The 25,281-nt window shown below is 38.7% G+C and overlaps 1 protein-coding gene across 4 annotated transcripts in view; it reads right to left on the bottom strand.

The window, feature by feature from the left end:
- Nucleotides 1-281: 281 nt before the first annotated feature.
- Nucleotides 282-25,281, bottom strand: part of Cyp2c6v1 (cytochrome P450, family 2, subfamily C, polypeptide 6, variant 1) — a 37,747-nt gene continuing 12,747 nt past the window's right edge. For 2 of the 4 annotated variants that reach the window (XM_039108989.2, XM_039109012.1), the window contains 4 exons: nucleotides 6,598-6,739; nucleotides 3,514-3,701; nucleotides 1,770-1,911; nucleotides 282-613 (listed from right to left, as the gene is read on the bottom strand). In XM_039108989.2, coding sequence (XP_038964917.1) covers nucleotides 432-613; nucleotides 1,770-1,911; nucleotides 3,514-3,701; nucleotides 6,598-6,739 — 654 coding nt within the window. In that variant the 3' untranslated portion in view covers nucleotides 282-431. Of the gene's footprint in view, nucleotides 614-1,613; nucleotides 1,912-3,513; nucleotides 3,702-6,597; nucleotides 6,740-25,281 lie in introns of all 4 variants that reach the window. The other 2 variants (XM_039109003.2, NM_001013904.2) reach the window with 2 other exon arrangements.

The following is a 25,281-nucleotide window of genomic DNA, read 5'->3' as shown; positions in this document are numbered from 1 at the left end:
GAATTGTAAGGAAACACTGAACAAAGGCAACTCAATCAAAAGATCTTATTTTTGAGAACATAAAGAAGATAAATTTCTGTGAATTACCAGTGCTATAGCTAAACCACAGTAAGAACTCAAATTTAGATATACATAGGTACATGAGATTGGGAGACTGTTACAGAGAATAGGGAAGTGCAGATATATGTGAGCAGTGACTCCAGAAACTGGAAAATGCAATGTGTATATTTCTTGAATCTTGAGGACTGTAGGAGTTATTTGAAGGGAGAAAATACAATACATCCGGAGCCAGGCAATTTGATCTCTTTATTTATTTATTTATTTATTTTTTTTTGGTTCTTTTTTTCGGAGCTGGGGACCGAACCCAGGGCCTTGCGCTTCCTAGGTAAGCGCTCTACCACTGAGCTAAATCCCCAGCCAATTTGATCTCTTTAGAGAGGAATGAAGCACAGCTCATAAAATGGTGGCAGAGAGGCAAATCCATTGAAAACTGGAGTTGTATCGATATCCTTTGGGTGAAGTACAGATTTCAGCTTAAAGTTTTGTAAAATCGTGGTCAGGAATAAAAATAACTCCATGCGGGCTAGGCCCTCTCCTGCACACATCCGTTTTCCTAGGAGGAAAATGCCAAAAAAGGTAATTATTCCTTGTACACGGTGTTGACCTGAGATGTACTGCACTGGTACAAAAAATACAAGGGAATAACAGTAACTACTGAGTTAAAGCATACATTTTTTTAGATTAATGGATGGCTAAAGGAAAAACATTTTAGACAAAAAGAGTCATTTTTCAAACTAACATATGATATCAAAGAATACATCATTCAAAAGTACTAGTCACCTAGATAGATGTTATGATCTTACCTATATTCAAAGCAAGAGGAAAGTTGTGGAGGGGGAGGTTTTTAATTTTTCATAAAGAACATAAAACTAAGGTAGCACACACACTACAGAAATGTACTTTATATCCACTGTTCATACCCTGAATTTGGGAGAGGGGAACCCTGAGGCCACTGCAGGGCATGATGGCATATCTACAATATTTTCATCAAACTAAGGTGATCTGAAAATTTTTCAAAAGAGAGAAAATGTCCTCTTCAATTGGTTAACAAACATCAAAGAAATGATCTCCATTTTCTTTTGAATATTATTTGTGACCTATACCCTTTGAGTAAGTTAGACATTTTAATGAGAATGCTGCTCTATGTTTTGTACAAAATGTAATGTGTGAAAGAGCAAGGTATGAACTTTTCCCAGTATCCCTCTGGCCTAGGGATATGTGATAATCTCACATGCATTAACTATACTGTATTGGCATGAAGTAATCACTCCTCTGTTTCCTGTATATGTTTTAGGCCCCTTGGTGCTTTTCTATGTTTTAGGAGACATAGCTTATTATCCAGTCTGGAGGTGAGTAAGAGCAAAGAAGGAATTTAATTTTGAAGAAGTCTCCATTTTCATGGGGAGTAAGTAAAATGTAAGTGAAGTTTAGTTTCTAGAATGGTATCCTTGGTATTTCTGTAATTTACCTAAAAGAAGAAAGCAAATTCCCTATACTCTAGGTTTCTCAATTTATGAATAACTGATAAACAATCAAAACACTCATTTTCATACCCTGATAAAGAAGGTGGTCATATCAAGGACAGTGCATACACAATGAAAATTATGCTCCTTATCATGCAGATGCAAGCTATCAGCACATGTAGAGTCACACTCTAAGTCCCCACGGTTCTGCATGTCACTGGAACCATGGAAATGAGTTTCTATTACCTGCTGAGAAAGGCATGAAATAGTCACTTTTCTTAAACTTTCCATTCCCATCTAAAAAGTGGCCAGGGTCAAATATCTCTGGGTCGGGGAATTCCTTGCTGTCATGCAGCACTGATGAGAGTGATGTTATTATTGTTGTTCCCTGTAATGACACACAGAAGAGTAACAAACAAGCAAGTTACAAAAATTCATGACTTATAAGGAAAATAGTAAATAACATAGTTCAATCTTCTGGTCCATAGGTAAGATTAAGTTTAAAGAATATCAGGTATATTTATGACAGAGAAAGCATAGGAAGAGTATGAGAACTGTGACAGTGATGTTACTAAAGTGCCTTCAGATCAATTTTAGGTCAGTACTTCAGTAGTGAAATCATCATCTCTAGCAGAATTTTAAGCAAGCAACATGGCTGCTTGGGCAAGAGATCATATCCAAACTCCTTTTAGATCTGTGTGACCTGGCTATAATACAGATATGCCTTAAATTCCAGGAGACAAAGGCAAACAAACCTCTGAGTTCAAGACCAGTATTGCATAGAGGAAGTTTCAGTTAAACCAAAGCATAGGTCCAGGAATGGTAGCATACACCCTTAATCCCAGCACTCAGGAGACAGAGACATATAAATCTCTGAGTTCCATTTAATTAGTTGCATTAGTTCAGTGACCTAAAAGACAGGAGAAAGGAGTGGAGTTCATGGTAGTTCATTTTGTGGAGTTCAGCAGCAGTTTTTATCAGGGGCAGATTTACAGAGACAGGTTTCAAGGAGAACAAGTTAGACACAAGTAAAGTCAGAATGACTCAGACAATATAAAGAGTCAAAAGATTAGAATAGATTGCCAGAGTTAGTTTGATTGGGTGAGAATCTGAGAGAAGTCAGATTGAATCAGTCAGCTTGGAGAGAAGTTTGGGCCAAAAGAACTGAGTTAAACCAGCCAACCAGAGTTCAAAAAGAACAAGAAAGGATGTGCTTATTTAGCATTAAACCTAGATGACAACTTCATCAGGTGAATAAAATTTACCCTTACAAAGTTCATATCAAAAACATTATTCATCACAACCAGACTGGTTAAATCCAGAAATGCTTGGATGACCCTACCCAAAAGAAGAGAACACTTCTCATACTCATGAGAAAAACGTATACTTACTTAGGTCATACAGCTCAAAGATACAAATGCTACATATTTTCTCTACCTTGAGAGTCATGGTTAAAATATTTGTGTGTTTTAGGCTTTTTAACTTAGGGTATATGTTGGGACTAGATAGCTAAATGCAGGTGATTGTCAGTGGAAACGCATGGGGGTAGTAGAATACATGTTAAATGAAAGTAGAAAGGACAGTACTGGGGGCAGGATTTAAAGAGGTAGTAAAGTTATATGAAAGGGAAAGTTGGCAAAAAAATGAAGGCTTAAACAAAATGTGATGTATGTAAGAAGTTATGTAGAAACCTACATAGCATTCCCAATGGGAAACTCACAGTCCAAGGAAAAAATATGTAATAAAGGGGTATAATTGAATGTGTATATTATCAAAGAACAGGGCAAGTATGATAGAAGTGATAAGTTTAAGCATGGATAGAGAAATAAGGAAAAGAAAAAAATGAGGGTTAAGGATTCAATCATATCCTCAATCCTCAGGGAATACCATGAAAGAATGGGGAGAAAAAATGTAGGAATCAAAGGTAAAGTGTGACTGAGAAGACTGGAGCACACAGCACAGATGTGCAGCAGAGAAAAGGAAAGCTTACCTTGGGTATTAGGTAGTTCCTGAACTTAATGTCACAGGTCACCGCATGTGGCAGGTTGGTAGGAATGAGGTCAATGAACCTCTGGACCTCATGAATCATGGCATCTGTGTAGGGCATGCGGCTCCTGTCCTGCATGCAAGGGCTGCGATGTTTGCCAACCACACGATCAATCTCTTCCTGGACTTTAGCTGGTTGGTCACAGTAGAAGTGTTGAAATGGGAAAGAAGTAAATTGTTTATCACAATGCATGACTACATGATGCACAAAAGTAGCATTACAAATGCATTTTATATCCAGGAGTACATTAAGGCATGCAGATATGCTATATATAGATGCATATCACTATCTCACTAATAGCTGTTAAAATACATCACTATGTATTATTATAATAACAAGAACAAAAGGATTAAGTAAATACTTCAAGTAGCATAACAACATAAATAACCGTCATATCATAGTCTGAAAAAGATAATTAGAAATCAAACATTGAATTTTTGTCAAAAATATATCTTAAAATATCTTTAGTGTGTGTGTGTGTGTGTGTGTGTGTGAGAGAGAGAGAGAGAGAGAGAGAGAGAGAGAGAGAGAGAGAGAGAGAGAGAGAAATTTGGTGGGATATAATGTTCATAATAGGTCACCGTCAAAGTCAACAAGTGCTTCTGAAGTATAAACATATTTGTCAATAATTAATGTTTGCTATGCAGCCAATTACATAAAATATCTTCTGTTGTGAAAAATGAAAAGCATGAATTACAGTTATATTCCATATGCTAAAAGACAGCTTCAAAAAGACAACACAAGCATCACACTTTCTGTTACTTCATGAACAATGTGTTTGATTTCAGAATTTAGTTATTCCAATTTTCACTGTGAGATTCATTGACAGTATATAAATATGATTATCCATCATGAAAAATTTGATCATCTTCTACTAGTACTAGTCATTTATATTTAGTTTGCAATATTCCATTTTATGAGTTTAAAATTGTATCTAAGTATTTAAATTCATAGCTCTTGAAATAAAAGCTCAGTTGATGTAGGCATCAGACCACATATTACTTCTCCTTTTTCCCTCATCTTTGTTCATGCATGCAGGATCCACATGGTAAAGACAGAATAGAGATCTCTATAGGTCATGTGTCCAGAAACCTAGCCTTTATCTTATCTTTCTATGTGGGCTGTTCTGATTCCTGGAGCCCATGACTTCCTTGACCCTGATTCAGAGAAGTAGATAAAAATATTCTCAGGTGTTTCATTAAGAAAAGACACATTTCTACGAATACTGGAGTCCAGGCTTACATTTTTGCTTAGCAGTCTCAAGGCAAGTGTTTACATGTGACTCAGGGGTCTTTCTAGAGGATGTCATGCTTATATTTAGTCTGATGTTCTGAAATTCTGTGACTGTTTCTTGGATTAGTGGTTTCATTCTCTTCACATTGCAGAGTATTTAGAATGGTTTATTAAGGTGATAGATAACACACACACACACACACACACACACACACACACACAGTTACTAACTTAACTAAGAGGTAGATCTTGCCACTAAAATTCACAAGCAAATTAGAGAAAGGTGCTCTGATCCTCTCAATTCTGGAACTGGAACATGGTCACTCTTCCCCTTTCATCCCTGTAGATTGCTCTTTCTCTGTCAGCCACTAAAGATCTTTGAATACAGGGCTACTTAGGCTGACTCTTTAAAAGCAACTCTGTCTTCTTCCATGGGGGACACTTAGTCACTGCAGGACTGTGGGTAGAAAGGGAGCCCAAGCAAGAAGAGACCCCTTTTATAAACCTTTTATAGCCCTATGTTGGCTCCTTATTGTTTTCAATCGACATCCATACTGTAACTGTAGAAATGTAGTTTACATGTTCATCTGATATCTATGTTACAGTGTCATCTTCCCTGCCCCATTTTTCTTTGTTCCTCATTACACTGTTGTATTTAAGTATTTTTGTGAAGCTCTTAATCATGTGACATTTTCCATTTCTCCTACCCTTTAATTATTAATTATTATTCATATTTTTGCTAGAGTCACTTTAATGTAAATTACATAAAATTGAGAGGTGAACTTCATATATGCTAAAATATTGAATGTATTTAAAAGTAACTTTTGGGTTGGCACAATCAGATGCTTTCTCCAGGGTACACACTCCCCTTTAAGAGGAAACAGAGGGAACCACGTCCCCTTTGGAAGAAATTAAGACAGTTCTTATGGATGCTCTATTTACTCTGATGACAATAATATAAGAAAAACGTCTGTCGCACTTTGTTATTTCCTTTTTTCTATCTCCAGATGTTAGACTAATGAAAGCATTAAAACTGCATACTTACCACATGTGCAATAGTAACATTTAAAGCTATCTGGCTACATAAGTGTCATAGGGAAACTTTTGTTCTATCCAGTAATATATTTTTTTCTTAAATTTTAAGTATACAGACCTATTCAGAAGCATGATAGATAACTTAATAAATACTGTAAAATAATAATAGTAGAATAACTTTTCTATAATAATATTTTTAAAATAAATGCTGCTGGTACAACTGGAATAAGTGTGAGCAATATAGGTTGCATGGAAATGGATATTTGAAATAATAACATTCCTTTTTCTATAACTATTGCCTTATATGGAAATAACTTTCTAATGAATTTATTATTTTTACTCCTTCTCAGAGTAGACATTATCTCAGATAAGCTCAGAAATTCCAGAATTCATGCTTATTTCAGTGAAGTAAGTTTTCACCTCTGTATACCTCAAAATTAGGTTTATTAGAAACAAAGAAGGTAAGTACAAAAAGTTGCCTGCTCTGAAAACCTAATTTGGGGACAAAAAATGTATAGGCAAAGCAAGCCAAAGAAGGCTGTAAGTGCCTTTCCCAGATTATCTCCAAAAGAACCCAGACACTTAACAGCATTCTTTTCCTATGTGGACAGTCTCTTCATTCCTCTCATTCATCCTACACTTTCTGGCCAGTAGCACAAAAAGTCAAGGGCAGACTTTTCTAAGAATAATACACAGGACATCAACAACGTCTTCCCAGCATACAATGAGAATGCCAAGGTTCACCACCTGTGTCCTTACCTGTGACCTCTGGACACTTCAGCAGGAGCAACAGAGCATATCTCAGTGTTGTGCTTGTTGTCTCTGTCCCAGCACCAAACAAATCAGTCACAGTGATTGATAAGTTTTCAAGTGTAAATTCCGAATGTGGATTGTGATTTTCCTAAAAATTGGTTGATGTAATTTTCTGGTAAATTGTTTACAAGCACCTATGATAACAATGATTCTACAATATCACCCCATTTTCTGCATGGTTACCAACACAGAACTGAAAATGTAGTGCCAGAAGAAATTAGCACAACATTGCAGAGACTAATACAGAGGATCTAAATTTCATTCCGTACACTCATATATTTTTGCTTGAATTCAGAGATACTCTACATCTAAATTTGTATGATAAAAATTAGCATCAAGACTTAAAAGGATGTAAACAAGATTGTTGTTCATTCATTAAAAACAAAAATCCATATGCTAAATATAGTGAGAAAAAAATCAAAGGCATTTGACTCTAACAATATGGGGGGTCTCTGTTATGCTACAACTGGTCTATAATCCAAACTGCTTGCACTGTAGTAAAATAAACCAGTTCTTTCTTTAAGGTATTTGTACTACTCTTAAATCAATAGGATTGAGAAAGTGGTTACACACTGTTCAAGATGTTACAAGCTTATATTACACATTTGTTATTCATTGCTTTGTTCACAACTTTATGGACTCAATATTGCTGCAAATTTGCACCAAAGTTGAACTTGTAAAAAGTATAAAAGTTCAAATATCTAGAAGGAATGGGGAAAAAGTAGTCTCACAATGTGAAAATACCATGGCTCCATTCCATAAGCGAGTTCACTAGTAACATGTCATGTATAGGGAAGAATAATTAGACCATATAAACTGAGGAGAGAATAGGTCATGAAGACAGGGGAAATACACACAAATAGCTCTACTAGGATGAAGGAGAGAGTATATATAACATAATTATGAAAACGATGAATAAAGCTTAGCAGATAGCATACGGTAGGGATTTCATCATATTATATCTATGGATATTTAGTCAGGATATGATTATTCATATATCCTAATTTAAAAATAAGTAACACTACAGTGTTTGATATTATGTAATAACACTATTAACACAATTTAAATCACCTTATCTATGTTAGTATCTGTGAAAAATACACATCTCCCTTTCTCACATTACTTCAGGTACTTTTGTTTCCTGAAATTCATTTTATCTTATCGTTCTGGTGGATCCTACCGAAAAATCATGAGAAGTCATATATTGTCTTTTTTCTTATTTTACTAGCCCTAGTACAGTGGTCCAGACCATGGGAATCGTCTGGGAAAGACTAGTAAAAGCATGTATTCTTCAATTCTAATTCTTTATTTCAGACAACAAAGTACGGCATGAAAGACAGCAAATCATAACCTGCACCTGCACTTATGAATAAATTTTTACAAATCTATGTCACATCCTGTTGTCCATTTTTTAATAGAAAGATGGCACTAAATGATTGTGGCCATATGTTCTTTCTATGGAAAATAAGTATTCATGAGCTGACCCTACACAGAAAAATGTTTACAAGTCTATGCTCTAGCACAGTCATACTGATTGGTCTCTTTGAAAATTTCAGACCAATTCCTCTTATGAATATCAATGAAAAATTACTCAATAAATATCTTACAAAACAAATCCAGGAACACATTAAAATGATCATACATCATGATAAAGTAGGCTTCATCACAGGGATGCAGGGATGGTTCATTATACAGAAATTCATCAAGATTATTCACCAAATAAACAAATTCAAAGAAAAAGCCACATAATCATCTCATTAGATGCTGAAAACGCGTTTGATAAAATCCAACATCCCTTCATGTTAAAAGTCTTGGAAAGATCAGAAACTCAAGGCCCATACCTGAACATAGTAAAAGCACTATACAACAAACCAGTAGACAACATCAAACTAAATGGAGAGAAACTTTAAATAATCCCACTAAAATCAGGAACTAGACAAGGCTGCCCAATCTCCCCCTTCTTATTCAATGTAGTACTCAAATTATACCTAGAGCAATTGGAAAAAAATGAGGCAAAGAGGATATAGTTAGAAAGGAAGAACTCAAAATATCACTATTTGCAGATGATATGACAGTATATTTAAATAAGCCCAAAAGATCTACCAGAGAAATCCTCAATGTGGTAAATGGCAGCAAAGTGGCTGGGTATAAAACTAACTCAAACAAATGAGTGGCCTTCCTCTACACAAAGGAAAAACAGGCTGAGAATGAAATTAGGGAAATGACACCCTTCATAATAGTCACAATTAATATAAAATACCTCTGTGGAACTCTCATCAAGGAAGCAAAATATCTGTATGACAAGAACTTCAAGTCTCTGAAGAAAGACCTCAGAAGATGGAAAGATCTCCCCTGCTCAAGGATTGGCAGGATTGATATTGTAAAATTGGCCATCTTGCCAAAAGCAATCTACAAATTCAGTGCAATTCCCATCAAAATTCCAACTCAATTCTTCATAGAATTAGAAAGAGAAACTTGCAAATTCATTTGGAATAACAAAAAAACCCAGGGAAGCAAAAACTATTCTCAACAATAAAAGAACTTCTGGGTTAATCATAGTCCCTGACCTCAAGATGTATTACAGAGTAATAGTGATAAAATCTGTTTGGTTTTGGGACAGAGACAGACTGGTAGATCAATGGTATAGAAATGAAGAGTCTGAAATGAACATACACACCTACAGTCATTTGATCTTTGACATAGGAGCTAAAAACAGCCAATGGAAAAAAAGATCGCATTTTCAACATATGGTGTTTTCAACTGGCAGTCAGTAGGTAGAAGAATCCAAATTGTTTCATTCCCTTGTTTATAATAATAATAATCATTTATTGTTTCTGCTTTTTCACTAGGATATTTTTATTTACATTTCAAATAATATCCCCTTTCCTGGATTGAAATCCATAAGCCCCTAGCTCATTTTCCCTTCCACTTCTTCTATGAGGGTGTTTCCCCAACCAACCAACAACCCCTTCCCACCAACCTCCAATAAGCCTATTAAAAAATGTGGTACAGAAGTAAACAAAGAATTCTCAGTGAGGAATATGGAATTGCTGAAAAGTACCTAAAGAAATGTTGAACATCCGTAGACATCAGGGAAATGCAAATCAAAACAACTCTGAGATTCTACCTCATACCAGTCAGAATGGATAAGATAAAAAACTCAGGTGACAGCAGATGCTGGCGAGGATGTGGAGAAAGAGGAATACTTTTCCATTGTTGCTGGGATTGAAAGCTGATACAATCACTCTGGAAATTAGTGTGGAGTTTCCTAAGAAAAAATGGACATAGGACTACCTGAGGAATCAGCTATACCACTCCTCAGCATATACCCAAAAGATGTTCCACTGTATAACAAGGACACATACTCCACTATGGTCACAGCAGCCTTCTTAATAATAGACAGGTGCTGGAAAGAACACAGATGTCCTTTAAGAAAAGAATGGAGACAGAAAATGTGGTACAGTTACACAATGGAATACTACTCAACTATTAAAAAGAATGACTTCATGAAAAATAAAATTCTTACACAAATGGATGAAAGTATAAAATATCATCCTCAGTGTAGTAAGCCAAACACAAAAAATCACACGTGGCATGCACTCACTGATAAGTGGATATTAGCCCAAAAGCTCTGATTACCTTATGGACTATCCATATGAAGCTCAAGAAGGACAACCAAAGTTTAGATGCTTCAGTATTTCTTAGAAGGTAGAACAAAAATATTCATAAGAGGAAATATGGAGACAAGATGGGAGCACAGACTGAAGGAAAGGCCATACAGAGACTCTGCACTTGGTGTTTCAGCCCATATATAGTCACCAAACCTAGACAATATTGCTGATTCCAAGAAGTACATGCTGAAAGGAGCCTGATATTGTTGTCTTCTGAGAGACTCTGCCAGATCATGACAAATACAGGTTGGCTTGCAGCCAACTGAAAATAGGGTCCCAATTGGATAAGTTAGAGAAAGTATTAAGGGAGCTGAATGGGTTTGCAACCCCTTAAGAAAAATAATACCATTCTGGAAATCAGTCTGGAGGTTCCTCAGAAAATTGGACATTGAACTGCCTGAGGATCCAGCTATACGTCTCTTCGGCATATACCCAAAAGATGCCCCAACATATAAAAAATACACGTGCTCCACTATGTCCATAGCAGCCTTATTTATAATAGCCAGAAGCTGGAAAAAACCCAGATGCCCTTCACCAGAGGAATGGATACAGAAAATGTGGTACATCTACACAATGGAATATTACTCAGCTATCAAAAACAATGACTTTATGAAATTCGTAGGCAAATGGTTGGAACTGGAAAATATCATCCTGAGTGAGGTAGCCCAATCACAGAAAAACACACATGGTATGCACTCATTGATAAGCGACTATTAGCCCAAATGCTTGAATTACCCTAGATGCCTAGAACAAATGAAACTCAAGATGGATGATCAAAATGTGAATGCTTCACTCCTTCTTTAAAAGGGGAACAAGAATACCCTTGGCAGGTATTCTTGCCAAGGGCAAAGGTGAAAATAGATACAGAAGGAACACCCATTCAGAGCCTGCCCCACATGTGGCCCATACATATACAGCCATCCAATTAGACAGGATGGATGAAGCAAAGAAGTGCAGGCCGACAGAAGCCGGATGTAGATCGCTCCTGAGAGACACAGCCAGAATACAGCAAATATAGAGGTGAATGCCAGCAGCAAACCACTGAACTGAGAACGGGACCCCCGTTGAAGGAATCAGAGAAAGAACTCGAAGAGACTGAAGGAGCTCGAGACCCCTTATGAACAACAATGCCAAGCAACCAGAGCTTCCAGGGACTAAGCCACTACCTATGGACTATACATGGACTGACCCTGGACTCTGACTTCATAGGTAGCAATGAATATTCTAGTAAGATCACCAGTGGAAGGGGAAGCCCTTGGTCCTGCTAAGACTGAACCCCCAGTGAATGTGATTGTTGGGGGGAGGGCGGCAATAGGGGGAGGATGGGGAGGGGAACACCCATAAAGAAGGGGAGGGGGAGGGGTTAGGGAGATGTTTGCCCGGAAACTGGGAAAGGGAATAACAATCGAAATGTAAATAAGAAACACAAGTTAATAAAAAAAAGGAAACAATAGCCGATAAATAAAAGGAAATATTATAAGTTCAAATAATTACAAAATGAAAAAGAAAAACATTACCAACAAACCGGAGCTTCTAAGGACTAAACCACCATCCAAGAGTATACGTGGACATACTCATGGCTCCAGGTGCATATGTAGCAGAGTATGCCATTGTCAGCCCCGAATTGGAGGAGAAGCCCTTGGTCCTGCCAAGGCTTGGTGCCCAATTGTAGGGGAAAGTCAGAGCAGAGAGTTGGGTAGGGGTGGATGGGAGGCTGGGGGAACACTCTCCCAGAAACAGAGGAAGGGGGAGATGGAATAGGGGGTTTATGCATGGGAAACTGGATAAGGCTATACCATTTCAAATGTAAATTTTAAAATATCCAACAAAAAAAACCTTTTTATTATTTATTTTACTTTTCATTTAAATTTTCTTGGACACTTTATATATTTACATTTCAAATGTTATCCCCTTTCCCTCCTCTCCCAGAATCTCCTCCCCTGTCCCTCTCCTTCTATGAAGATGCTCCCACTCCCACCTACCCACTCCAACATCTATACTCTTGCATTACCCCACATTGAAGACAGGAGACTTCCAAGGACCAACTGCTTTTCCTCCTATTGATGCTGGACAATGCCACCCTCTGCTACATATTCTCTACTTACCAAATGCTACATAGCAGACAATAACTAAGTGCTGCTCTTCATACCCAGTTTTCTAAGTCCACTTAACAGTGTGTCTGGATCCAAATGTAGAATCTAAAAGTTGATTGCATACTATGCTTTCTGACTTCATTGCCAATGTAATACATGTGCGTAAATTACTTAAATGATATATAGGATATTCATTGGTTTTCTCCTAAATATTCTTAAGAAGTATGTCTTTCCCAGTTTACATTCCAGATAACAAAATATTGCTGTTCACAGAGATCAGCATTTGAGCTCAAAACAGTAATTTCTGAGAAGCTTTTAAATGATACTAACCTTTCACAGTTAGGTTATATGTATATATGATCATATATTCATATACAGAGTTGTACACATGCATGTGCATATACAAATATGCACCCATATACATATGTCAGGTTTGCAGGCACACATTCCATATAATTAATAGTCCTATACTACAAATAATAAAGTGACTACCTTGTCTTGGCATTTTATTACAAATAAAATTAATTTGTGACCGGGGTTGCTTGTTCATAAGTGCTAAATACAAAGTGTTGATAGCAGTAAAGCTAATAAGACTGACTTATACTTACTTCTCATTAGCTTAATTTGGTTAAGTAGTTTTCAATTTCCCATCTACAGTTTTACTATTGTGCACATTTTCTAAGTTACTCAGATTTATCTGGCTCAATGCAACTTGTACTGAGTTGTTCAACTGCCACTCTATGTGTGCCTTAGTCCAGAATAGCTGATACTTCCACTCAGGTCCATAGCTTCCACTACCAAAGATTGAGAAACTCCTCCCTCACCTGCGGTCCTTACCCAGGGTCAAATCCTATCCCTAATCTGCATCTGGAACCTCTGGTCTATATCACTGGTCATATAACGTCACCATCTTGGATATTCACTGGTAAATAAAACTATGAGTATTACAAGATACCTAACTACATTTGGATTAGTTTTAAAGCCTGCAGCAAGGAATTTAGTACCCAGAAATGTGTTGCTGGTTAAAAGCCCATGGATGGAGAAGCCAAAAACCCGAGGTTACAGCTTACTGATGTTATAATGCTAATGGTCATAATGTTCAACTACTGTGTGTGTGTGTGTGTATGTGTGTGTTTGTGTGTGTGTGTGTGTGTGTGTATACATAAACTTGGGCTGTTATAAATTTAGGTACAATAAGTTTCTGTTTACAGATTAGAAGTCTATGCAGAGATGTGTGTATTATAAAAGTGCAAAAAATAAGAGTCCGAGTACTCAGCCCTTTATTAACCCCATATTCCTGCTAAGAAGTGGTAGAAAAGCTGTAAGAATTAGAGGATAGGATGCAGAGAAGTGATGTGCAAATAAAACGACACACTTATGCACATTTGATCTTTGACAAAGAAGCCAAAAATATACAAAGGAAAAAAGAAAGCATCTTCATTAAATGGTGCCATTCTATCTGGATGTCTGTATGTAAAAAATTACAAATAGGCCCATATTTGTCACGATGCACAAAGCTCAAGTGCAAGTGTTTTGAAGACCTCAATATAAAACCAGATACACTGAATCTAATAGAACATAAAGAGGGGAAAGGGCCTTGAACTCATTGGCACAGGCAGAAATTTCCTAACGAGAACTCCGATGGCTCATGAACTAAATTCAGGAATTGATAAATGGGACCTCATGAAACTAGAAAGCTTCTGTAAGGCATCAGACATAGTCAATAAGACAAATTGATATCCTACAGGTTGGGAAAAGGAGATAGGTGTTGGGGGAGAGTGTAACTTAATCTTATATTGTGTGGGTGAAAGGACTGAAGCACTGAAGGCCAGCAGAAAGAATTGAAACAGGTGAATTCAGGAGGTAGGAGGTTGGGAGGACACTCTAGAATGTACCAGAGACATGGGAAGTGAGTGATTCTCTGGAATCAGAGAGGGCAGATACCCTAGATGAAAGGCCCCACAGTGGGGAGAAGGAAATTATTGAATTCGCCACCAGCAGAAAGACAGGTCATTAAATGAGAGATGGGGTTGCTATCACACAACCAAAGCTCTGACCCATAATTCTTCCTGTCCGAAAGCAATGCAAGGATGAAAATGGAGAAGAGCCTGAGGAAAAGAAAGTCCAGTGACAGGCCCAAAGTGGGGTCCAGCTGAAGGGGAAGCCCAAGACCTGACACCATTACTGACCCTATGGGGTGTTCACAAAAAGGGACCTACCATGACTTCTCTCCAAAAGACCCAACAAACAGCTGAAAGAGTCAGGTGCTGATATGTGTACCCAACCAATGAAAAAAAAAACTGCTTACCCTCCAGTTGAATTAGGGAAGAGCTGTAGGAAGCTAAAGAGGAGGCCAACCCTGTAAGAGGACCAGCAGCCTCAATTAACTTGGGACCCTGAGATTAGACACTGGATCACCAACCAGGCAGCATACAACAACTGAGATGAGACCTCCAACACATATACAGAAGAGGATTCCCAGGTCTGGGTTAAGTCAGAGAAGATGAATCTAACCCTCAAGGGACTGGAAGCCCTAGGAAGTTTAGAGGTCTGTTGGGATGGGTATGGTGGTGACATCTTTCTTGAAACTGGTGGGTGGGGAGTATCGGGAAACAGGGAGCAGGTATTGGATGTAGAACTCCCAGGGAGTGGATCACAAGGGGAATAAAATCTGGAGTGCAAAAATAAATAAATAAATAAAGAAAGAAAGAAAGAAAGAAAGAATGAATGAATGAATGAATAAGTAAACAAACAAACTCTCAAGAAAGAAATCAAAGAAGATCTCAGAAAATGGAGAGATCTCCTATGGTCATGAATTGGTAGAATTAACAAAATAACACTACCAAAGCAATCAATAGATTCGATGCAACCCCCAGTAAAATCCCAACAAATATTGTTTTTTTTTTATTTTCATTTTTCTACATACAGTCTGCCAGTTAGACCAACACTAGTTTTTGAAGGAGTTGTCTGTTTTCCATTGTATATTTTTTGTCTTCTTTGTCAAAGATCAAGTGTCTGTAAGTTTTTAATTTTATTTCTGGATCTTGAATTCTATTCTGTTGACCAGTGTTTCTGTCCCTGTACCAATACAAACTTACAGACACTTGATCTTTGACAAAGAAGACAGAAAAAAACAGTATTTGTCACATTACACAAGCTCAAGTCCAAGTGAGTCAAGCAACTCAACCCTAAAACAAGATACTTTGAATTTACAATGTAACAAAATGGAAATTGGGAAAGAGCATGGAACTCATGTGCACAGTAGACTATTTCCTAAATAAAATGGCTACAATGGCTCAGGCTCTAAATAAAGAACTGATAAATGGGACCTCATGAAACAGAAAAGTTCTGTAAGACAAGGACATTGTCATTAGGACAAATTGAAATACAACAGATTGAAAAAAAATGTTCAGTAACTTGACATCTGATAGGTGTTAGTATTGAAAATACACAAAAATCTCAAAAGCTAACCACCAAAAAACAAAAAAAAAACACACACACACATTCAAAATGAGGTATAAAACTTAACAGAGAATTCAAAAAAGAGGAATCTCGAATGCCTGAGAATCACTTAAAGAAATGATCAAAGTCCTCAGTGATCAGAAAAATGCAAATCAAAATGGCCCTGAGATTCCACAGTACACCAATCAGAATGGCTAAAATCAAAAATTCAGGTGTCAGCACATGTTGGCAATGATGTGGAGAAAAGGAACCTTCCTCCATTGATGGTGGGATTGCAAACTGGCACAACCACTCTGGAAATAAACTTGCAGGTTCCTCAGAAAATTGGAAATATATCTACCTGAAGACCCAGCATATACCCAGAAGATGTGCCACCATGCCACAGGGTGTGTCTTCCCCTATGTTCATAGTGGCCTTCTGTGTGACAAACAGAAATTATAAACAGCCCATATGTCCCCCAAAGGAAGAATGTGTTATGAAAACATGGTTCATTTGCAAAATGAAATACTATTTACCTATTAACAACAATGGCAACCTGAGTGAGGTAACTCAGACCCAAAAGGACATGCATGGCGTGTACTCACTAATATATGCATATTAGACAAAAAGTACAGAATTCCCAGGATACAGCCACAGAATTCAAAAAACTAACAAGCCAAAGGGCACAACTGAGCCTGCTCCAATCAACATGGCAGAGAGAAGAATGCAATCGTGGTAGGCGGGAGAGCAGACGGAAGAAGAGACCAGGCTGGGAAAGAAGCTGAGGTGGCAAAAGAAGAAACATTATCTTGTATTGGGGGAAACAGGACTAAAGCCCTGAGAGTCAGATAAAAAAATGGAAACAGGCAACCTTGGAAGATGGGTTGTAGGGGAACCCTCTAGAATGTACCAGAGATCTGGGAGGTGAGAGATTCTCAGGACAAAAAGGGAGGGACTCCAAAAGAAATTCCCTCAGAATATTGGACATAGAACTACCTGAGGACACAGCTATACACTCATGGGTATATACCAGAAAGATGCTCCAATATATAGCAAGGACACATGCTCCACTGTGATCATAGCAGCCTTATTCATAATATCCAGAGAATGGAAACAACCCAAATGTCCCTCAACAGAAAAATGGATACAGAAAATGTGGTACATTTACACAATGGAGTACTATACAGCCATTAAAAAGAATGATTTCATGAAATTCACAGAACTAGAAAACATCATCCTGGGTGAGTTAACACAGTCACAAAAGAACACACAGGGTACGTATTCATTGACAAGTGGATATTGGGACAAAATCTCAGAATACCGACAACACAACTCAGAGACCATTGAAGCTCAAGAAGAAAGAAGACCGAAGTATGGATGTTTCAGTCCTACTTAAAAAGGAGAGCAAAGTAATCACAGGAGGTTTAGTGTTAGAAGAACATGAAAGGAATAGTGGACGGGGAGAGGAAAAACAGGGGCGAGGCTCAGGTTTGGAAGGAGACAGAGGAGATGTTCAGAAGATCAGGAAATTGAACAGAGGTGTGTAGCAATAGAAGATGGAGAACTGGGTGGTAGGCTACAGAAAGTCCCAGATGCCAGGAAAACAAAGGCTCCCAGGACCCAACAGGGATGGCATTAGCTGAAATACCACCACCACCCCAAAAAAGAGAGAGGGAACCTGTAGAGACAATATCCTGAGGTTAGGCACATCTCTGATTGGTGAATGGAGCCATTCAACCTTCTCAAAAATTTAACCCTGAATTGCTCCTGGCTAAAGGAAATAGAAGGATAAAGAATGGAGAAGAGACTGAATGACAGACCACCATAGACTGACACACATGGGAGTTTGAGAAAGGACTGAGGTAACTGAGGGGGGTTGCAAGCCAATAGGAAAAACAACAATATCATCCAACTAGACAGTCCAGAGCTCCCAGGGACTAAACCACCAATGAAAGAAGGCACATAGAAGGACCCAGGGCTCCAGCTGCATATGTAGCAGAGGACAGAGTTATCTGGCATCCATGGGAGGGAAGGCCCTTAGTCCTATGAAGGGTTGATATCCCAGTGTAGGGGAATGCTAAGGCAGTGAGTTGGGAGTGAATCAGTGGGTGGGGAAGCGACCTCATACAGGGGAATAGGGTAAACTGAGAAGGAGGATAACATTTGAAATGTAAATAAATAAAAGAACAAGTAAATTTTTTTAAAAAAGGAAATGCCCTACAGTTGGAGAGGGAACAGGTAGAGTCCACCTCAGGTAGAAAGACAAAATGTCAAGTGAAGGAATTGGGTTGCCATTCCGCAGTCAAAAACTCTAACCCAGAATTGTTCCTGTCTGAAAGAACTGCAGGGACAAAAATGGAGAAGAGACTGAGTGAAAGGAGGTCCAGTTACAGGCCCAAATTGGGATCCAGCTCAAGGGTGGCACCAAGGCCTAATATTACTGATTCTATGGTGCATTTGCAAACAGGAGCCTAGCATGGCTGTTGTCTGAGAGGCTAAGGAAGCAGCTGAAAGAGTAAGATGGAGATACTTACAGGATACTGAAGTACATAAGCTATGGACCCTTGTGGTCAAATTATGGAAAAGTTGGAAAAAAGGAAGAGGGGAGCCCCATAGGAGGACCAGCAGTCTTCCTAGACTCCCAAGGTCTTCCTTGTTGTGCCACCAACAAGGCAGCATACACCAGCATATTTGAGGCCCCCAATGCATATACAGCAGAGGAATACCTGGTCTAGTCTCAGGGAGAGAAGATACACCTAACCCTTGAGAGAATTGAGGCTCCAGGAAGAGTGAATATCTAGTGACATGGTGCTGTTGGGGACAAATTATTGGAGACAGGGGCACTGCTGAAATATAGGATGAAGAACAATCAGAAGGCAGACTGAGAGGGAGATAAAAACTGGACTGTAAAAAACATTAAAGAGGTCCCCTGCATTCCAGACACCGCCCAGAACTGAAGGGATCCAATCAAAAGCTCCCTGATCAAATCCCTTGGGAGGGAGAGTTAAACCTTCAGAGGGACAGACATGGATGGGAAGCCAGAAGAGATTATACTCTGCCCACATTTCTGACTCCAGAGGAAAACACCTAACGCGATCTGGGATCCTTGTGCACAGGGGCCGCGGGAAAAGGCAGCACAGGCCCTCCTGGTTGCTGCCCTCACAGAGAGCTCAAAAGAAGCCCCCCATTAGCAACTTCAGCCCAGGGACCACAGGTAAGACCAACTTTTCTGCTCCAAGCGACATGTCTGGTGGACTCAGGACACACAGAGGCAAAATTCCTCTGGGACTGGACACTTCCGGTTTTTAGCTGGAGCCCCAACCCCAATGATCCCTGCCCAGAGTTCCCTGCTCCCAAACCCCTTGGGAGAGAGAGCTCACAACCTGGACAGGTGGGCACTCCTGAGATTGCAGGGTGGGAGAAACCATGAATACTGTCCATTCCTGCCCACATCCCTGGCCCAAGAGGAAACTGTATATGGCCTCTGGGAACCTGAAGATAGAGGCACTCGAATGGCAGATTCCCTGCAGTCCAGACACCAGCCAGATCTGAAGGTAACTGGTCAACAGTTCTCTGCACCCAAATCCCACGGGAGGGGGAACTAAACTTTCAGAAGAGCAGACGCGCCTGGGAAGCCAGAAGAGACTACACTCTGCCACATTTCTGACTCCAGAGGAAAACACCTAAAGCCATCTGTGACCCCGGTGCATGGGGCCTGAGGAAAAGGCTGCGCAGGCCCTCTTGGTTGCTGCCCTAACAGAGAGCTCAAAAGCTGCCCCCCCACAAGCAACTCAAGCCAGGGGACCACAGGTAAGACCAACTTTTCTGCTCCAAGCGACCTGCCTGGTGGACTCAGTATACAGGCCACAGGAACAGCTGAAGACCAGTACACATGAAAGACTACACACCCAAAAGCAGAACACTCTGTTCCCATAAGTGGCTGAAAAAAAACAGGAAAACAGGTCTACAATACTCCTGACACACAGGCACATAGGGCAGTCTAGCCACTCTCAGAAATGTCATAACAAGGTAACACCAGAGAAAACCTGACAGCAAGAGGCAAGCACAGGAACACAAGTAACAGAAAACAAGACTACATGGCATCATCGGAGCCAATTCTCCCACCAAAGCAAACACTGAATATCCAAACACACCAGAAAAGCAAGATCTACATTTAAAATCACATTTGACCATGATGATGGAGGACTTCAAGAAAGACATGAAGAACACGCTTAGAGAAACAGAGGAAAACATAAATAAACAAGTAGAAGCATATAGAGAGGAATCACAAAAATCCCTGAAAGAATTCCAGGAAAACACAATCAAACAGGCAAAGGAATTAAAATCGGAAATAGAAGAAATAAAGAAAGCACGAAGGGAGACAACCCTGGATATAGAAAACCAAAGAAAGACACAAGGAGCTATAGATACAAGCACAATAAACAGAATACAAGAGATAGAAGAGAGAATCTCAGGAGCAGAAGATTCCATAGAAATCATTGACACAACATTCGAAGATAACATAAAACGGAAAAAGCTACTGGTCCAAAACATACAGGAAATCAAGGACACAATGAGAAGATCAAACCTAAGGATAATAGGTATAGAAGAGAGTGAAGACTCCCAGCTCAAAGGACCAGTAAATATCTTCAACAAAATCATAGAAGAAAACTTCCCTAACCTAAAGAAAGAGATGCCCATCAACATACAAGAAGACTACAGAACTCCAAGTAGATTGGACCAGAAAAGAAAGTCCTCCTGTCACATAATAGTTGAAACAAAAAATGCACAAAACAAAGAAAGAATATTAAAAGCAGTAAGGGAAAAAAGGTCAAATAACGTATAAAGGCAGACCTATCAGAATCACACCAGACTTCTCAGCAGACACTATGTAAGCCAGAAGATCCCGGAAAGATGTCATACAGATCCTAAGAAAACACAAATGCCAGCACAGGTTACTGTATCCAGTAAAACTCTCAATAAAAAATAGAGGGAGAAACCAAGATATCCCATGACAAAACCAAATTTACACAATATCTTTCTACAAATCCAGCCCTACAAAGGATAATAAGTGGTAAAGCCCAAAATAAGGAGGCAAGGTATACCCTAGAAAAACTGAGAAACTAATTGTCTTGGCAACAAAACAAAGAGAAGAAAAGCACACAAACATAATCTCACATCCAAACACGAAAATAACAGGAAGCACCAATCACTATGCCTTAATACCTCTTAACATCAATGGACTCAACTCCCCAATAAAAAGACATAGATTAACAAACTGGATACACAATGAGGACCCTGCATTCTGCTGCCTACAGGAAACACACCTCAGAGGAAAAGAAAGACATTACCTCAGAGGGAAAGGCTGGAAAAAAACTTTCCAAGCAAATGGTCTGAAGAAGCAAGCTGGAATAGACATTCTAATATCAAATAAAATCAATTTTCAACGAAAAGTCATCAAACAAGATAAGGAAGGACACTTCATATTCATCAAAGGAAAAATCCACCAAGATGAACTCTCAATTCTAAATGTCTCTGCTACGAACACAAGGGCACCTGCACACATAAAAGAAACCTTACTAAAGCTCAAAGCACACATTGCAACTCACACAATAATAGTAGGAGATTTCAACACCCCACTCTCATCAATGGACAGATCATGGAAACAGAAATTAAACAGAGACATAGACAGACTAAGAGAAATCATGAACCAAATGGACTTAACAGATATTTATAGAACATTCTATCCTACAGCAAAATTCTATCCTTTCACCACCCCTGGAACTTTCTCCAAAATTGACCATATAATCAGTCATAAAACAGGCCTCAACAGATACAGAAAGATAAAAATAATCACATGTGTCCTATCAGAACATCACAGGCTAAAGCTGGTCTTCAATAACAATAAGAGAAGAATGGAAGTTGAACAATGCTCTAGTCAATGATAACCTGGTCAAAGAAGAAATAAAGAAAGAAATTAATGAACTTCTGAATTTAATGAAAATGAAGGTACATCATACACAAACTTATGAGACACAATGAAAGATGTGCTAAGATGAACACTCATAGATCTGAGTGCAGAAAGAAACAAGAGAGAGTATATATAAGCAGCTTGGCAGCACATCTAAAAGCGCTAGAACAAAAAGAAGGAAATACACCCAGGAGGAGTAGAAGGCAGGAAATAATCAAACTCAGAGGTGAAATCAACCAAGTAGAAACAAAAAGGACCATACAAAGAATCAACAGAACTAAAAGTTGGTTCTCTGAGAAAATCAACAAGATACAAAAACCCTTAGCCAGACTAATGAGAGGACACAGAGACTGTGTCCAAATTAACAAAATGAGAAATGAAAAGGGAGACATAACTACAGTATCAGAGGAATTCAAAAAATCATCAGATACTACTACAAAAAGCAATATTCAACAAAACATGAAATTCTGAAGGAAATGGACAATTTCCTAGACAGAAACCAGGTACCGAAGTTAAATCAGGAACAAATAAACCATTTAAACAACCCCACAACTCCTAACGAAATAAAAGCAGTGATTAAAGGTATCCAAACCAAAAAGAGAACAGGTCCAGGCGGGTTCAGTACAGAATTCTATCAGACATTTCATAGGAGACCTCATACCAATACTATCTAAACTATTCCACAAAATTGAAACAGATGGAGTGCTACCGAATTCCTTCTATGAAGCCAAAATTACCCTTTCAGCTAAATGACACAAAGACCCAACAAAGAAAGAGAACTTCAGACCAATTTCCCTTAAGAATATCGATGCAAAAATACTCAATAAAATTCTGGCAAACCGAATCCAAGAGCACATCAAAACAATCATCCACCGTGATCAAGTAGGCTTCATCCCACGCATGCAGGGATGGTTTAATATATGGAGAACCATCAAGGTGATCCATTATATAAACAAACTGAAAGAACAAAACCACATGATCATTTCATTAGATGCTGAGAAAGCATTTGACAAAATTCAACACCCCTTCATGATAAAGGTCCTGGAAAGAATAGGAATTCAAGGCCCATCCCTAAAAATATTTAAAGACATACACAACAAACCAGTAGCTAATATTAAACTAAATGGAGAGAAACGTGAAGCCAACCCACTAAAATCAGGGAGTAGTCAAGTCTGCCCACTCTCTCCCTACTCATTCAATATATTTCTTGAAGTTCTACCCAGAGCAATCAGAAAACAAAATGAGATGAAATGGAAACAGATTGGAAAAGAAGTCAAAAATCACTATTTTCACATGATATGATAGTATATTTAAGTGATCCCAAAAATTCCACCAGAGAACTACTAAACCTGATAAACACATACAGCAAAGTAGCAGGGAATAAAATTAACTCACATAAATCAGTAGCCTTCCTCTACACAAAAGAGAAACAAGCCGAGAGAGAAATTAGGGAAATGACACCCTATATAATAGTCCCAAATAATATAAAATACCTCGGTGTGACTTTAACCAAGCAAGTGAAGTATCTGTATGATAAGAACTTCAAGCCTCTGAAGGAAGAAATTGAAGAAGATCTCAGAAGATGGAAAGATCTCCCATGCTTATGGATTGGCAAGATTAACATAGAAAAATGGCCAGTTTACAAAAGGGATCTACAGATTAAATGCAATCCCCATCAAAATACCAATCCAATTCCTCAGAGAGTTAGACAGAAAAAATTTCAAATTCATCTGGATAACAAAAACTCAGGATAGCTAAAACTGTCCTCAACAATAAAAAGACTTCCTGGGGAACCACTATCCCTGAACTCAAGCAGTATTACAGAGCAATAGTGATAAAAACTGCATGGTATTGGTACAGAGACAGACAGATAGACCAGTGGAATAGAATTGAAGACCCAGAAATGAACCCACACACCTGAGAGCACCTGATTTTTGACAAAGGGACCGAAACCATTCAATGGAAAAAAGATAGCATTTTCAGCAAATGGTGCTGGTTCAACTGGAGGTCAACATGTAGAAGAATGCAGATCGATCCATGCTTATCACCCTGTACAAAGCTTAAGTCCAAGTGGATCAAGGACCTCCACATCAAACCTGATACACTCAAACTAATAGAAGAAAAACTAGGGAAGCACCTGGAACACATGGGCACTGGAAAAAATTTCCTGAACAAAACATCAATGGCTTATGCTCTAAGATCAAGAATCGACAAATGGGATCTCATAAAACTGCAAAGCTTCTGTAAGGCAAAGGACACTGTGGTTAGGACAAATCGGCAACCAACAGATTAGGAAAAGATCTTTACCAATCCTACAACAGATAGAGGCCTTATATCCAAAATATACAAAGAACTCAAGAAGTTCTACTGCAGGGAGCAAATAACCCTATTAAAAAATGCGGTTCAGAGTTAAACAAAGATTTCACATCTTAGGAATGCGGAATGGCTGAGAAACACCTAAAGAAATATTCAACATCTTTAGTCATAAGGGAAATGCAAATCAAAACAACCCTGAGATTCCACCTCACACCAGTGAGAATGGCTAAGATCAAAACCTCAGGTGACAGCAAATGCAGGCGAGGATGTGGAGAAAGAGGAACAGTCCTCCATTTTTGCCGGGATTGCAGACTGGTACAACCATTCTGGAAACCAGTCTGGAGGTTCCCCAGAAAATTGGACATTGTACTACCTGAGGACCCAGCTATATCTCTCTGGCATATATCCAAAAAATGCCCCAACATATAACAAAGACACATGCTCCACTATGTTCATAGCAGCCTATTTATAATAGCCAGAATCTGGAAAGAACACAGATGCCCTTCAACAGAGGAATGAATACAGAAAATGTGGTACATCTACACAATGGAATATTACTCAGCTATCAAAAACAGTGACTTTATGAAATTCATAGGCAAATGGATGGAACTGGAGAATATCCTCCTGAGTGAGGTAACCCAATCACATAAAAACACACATGGACTCATTGATAAGTGGTTATTTGCCCAAATGCTCAAATTACCCTAGATGCAAAGAACACATGAATCTCAATGATGACCAAAATGTGAATGCTTCACTCCTTTAAAAGGGGAACAAGAATATCCTTGGAAGGGAATAGGGAGGCAAAGCTTAGAACAGAGGCAGAAGGAACACTCTTTGAGAGCCTGCCCTACATTTGGCCCATATATATACAGCCACCAAACTAGGTAAGATGGATGAAGCAAAGAAGTGCAGGCTGACAGGAACCGGATGTAGATCTCCTGAGAGATACAGCCAGAATACAGCAAATACGTACGTGAATGCCATCATTACACCACTGAACTGAGAACGGGACCAATGTTGAAAGAATCAGAGAAAGGACTTTTAGAGCTTGAAGGTGCTTGAGACCACAAGAACAACAATGCCAACCAATCAGAGCTTCTAGGGACTAAGCCAATACCCAAAGATTATACATGGA

The sequence above is a fragment of the Rattus norvegicus genome, chromosome 1, assembly GCF_036323735.1.
Source record: "Rattus norvegicus strain BN/NHsdMcwi chromosome 1, GRCr8, whole genome shotgun sequence".
NCBI lineage: Eukaryota > Metazoa > Chordata > Mammalia > Rodentia > Muridae > Rattus > Rattus norvegicus.
This window is presented reverse-complemented; position numbering and strand designations above follow the sequence as displayed.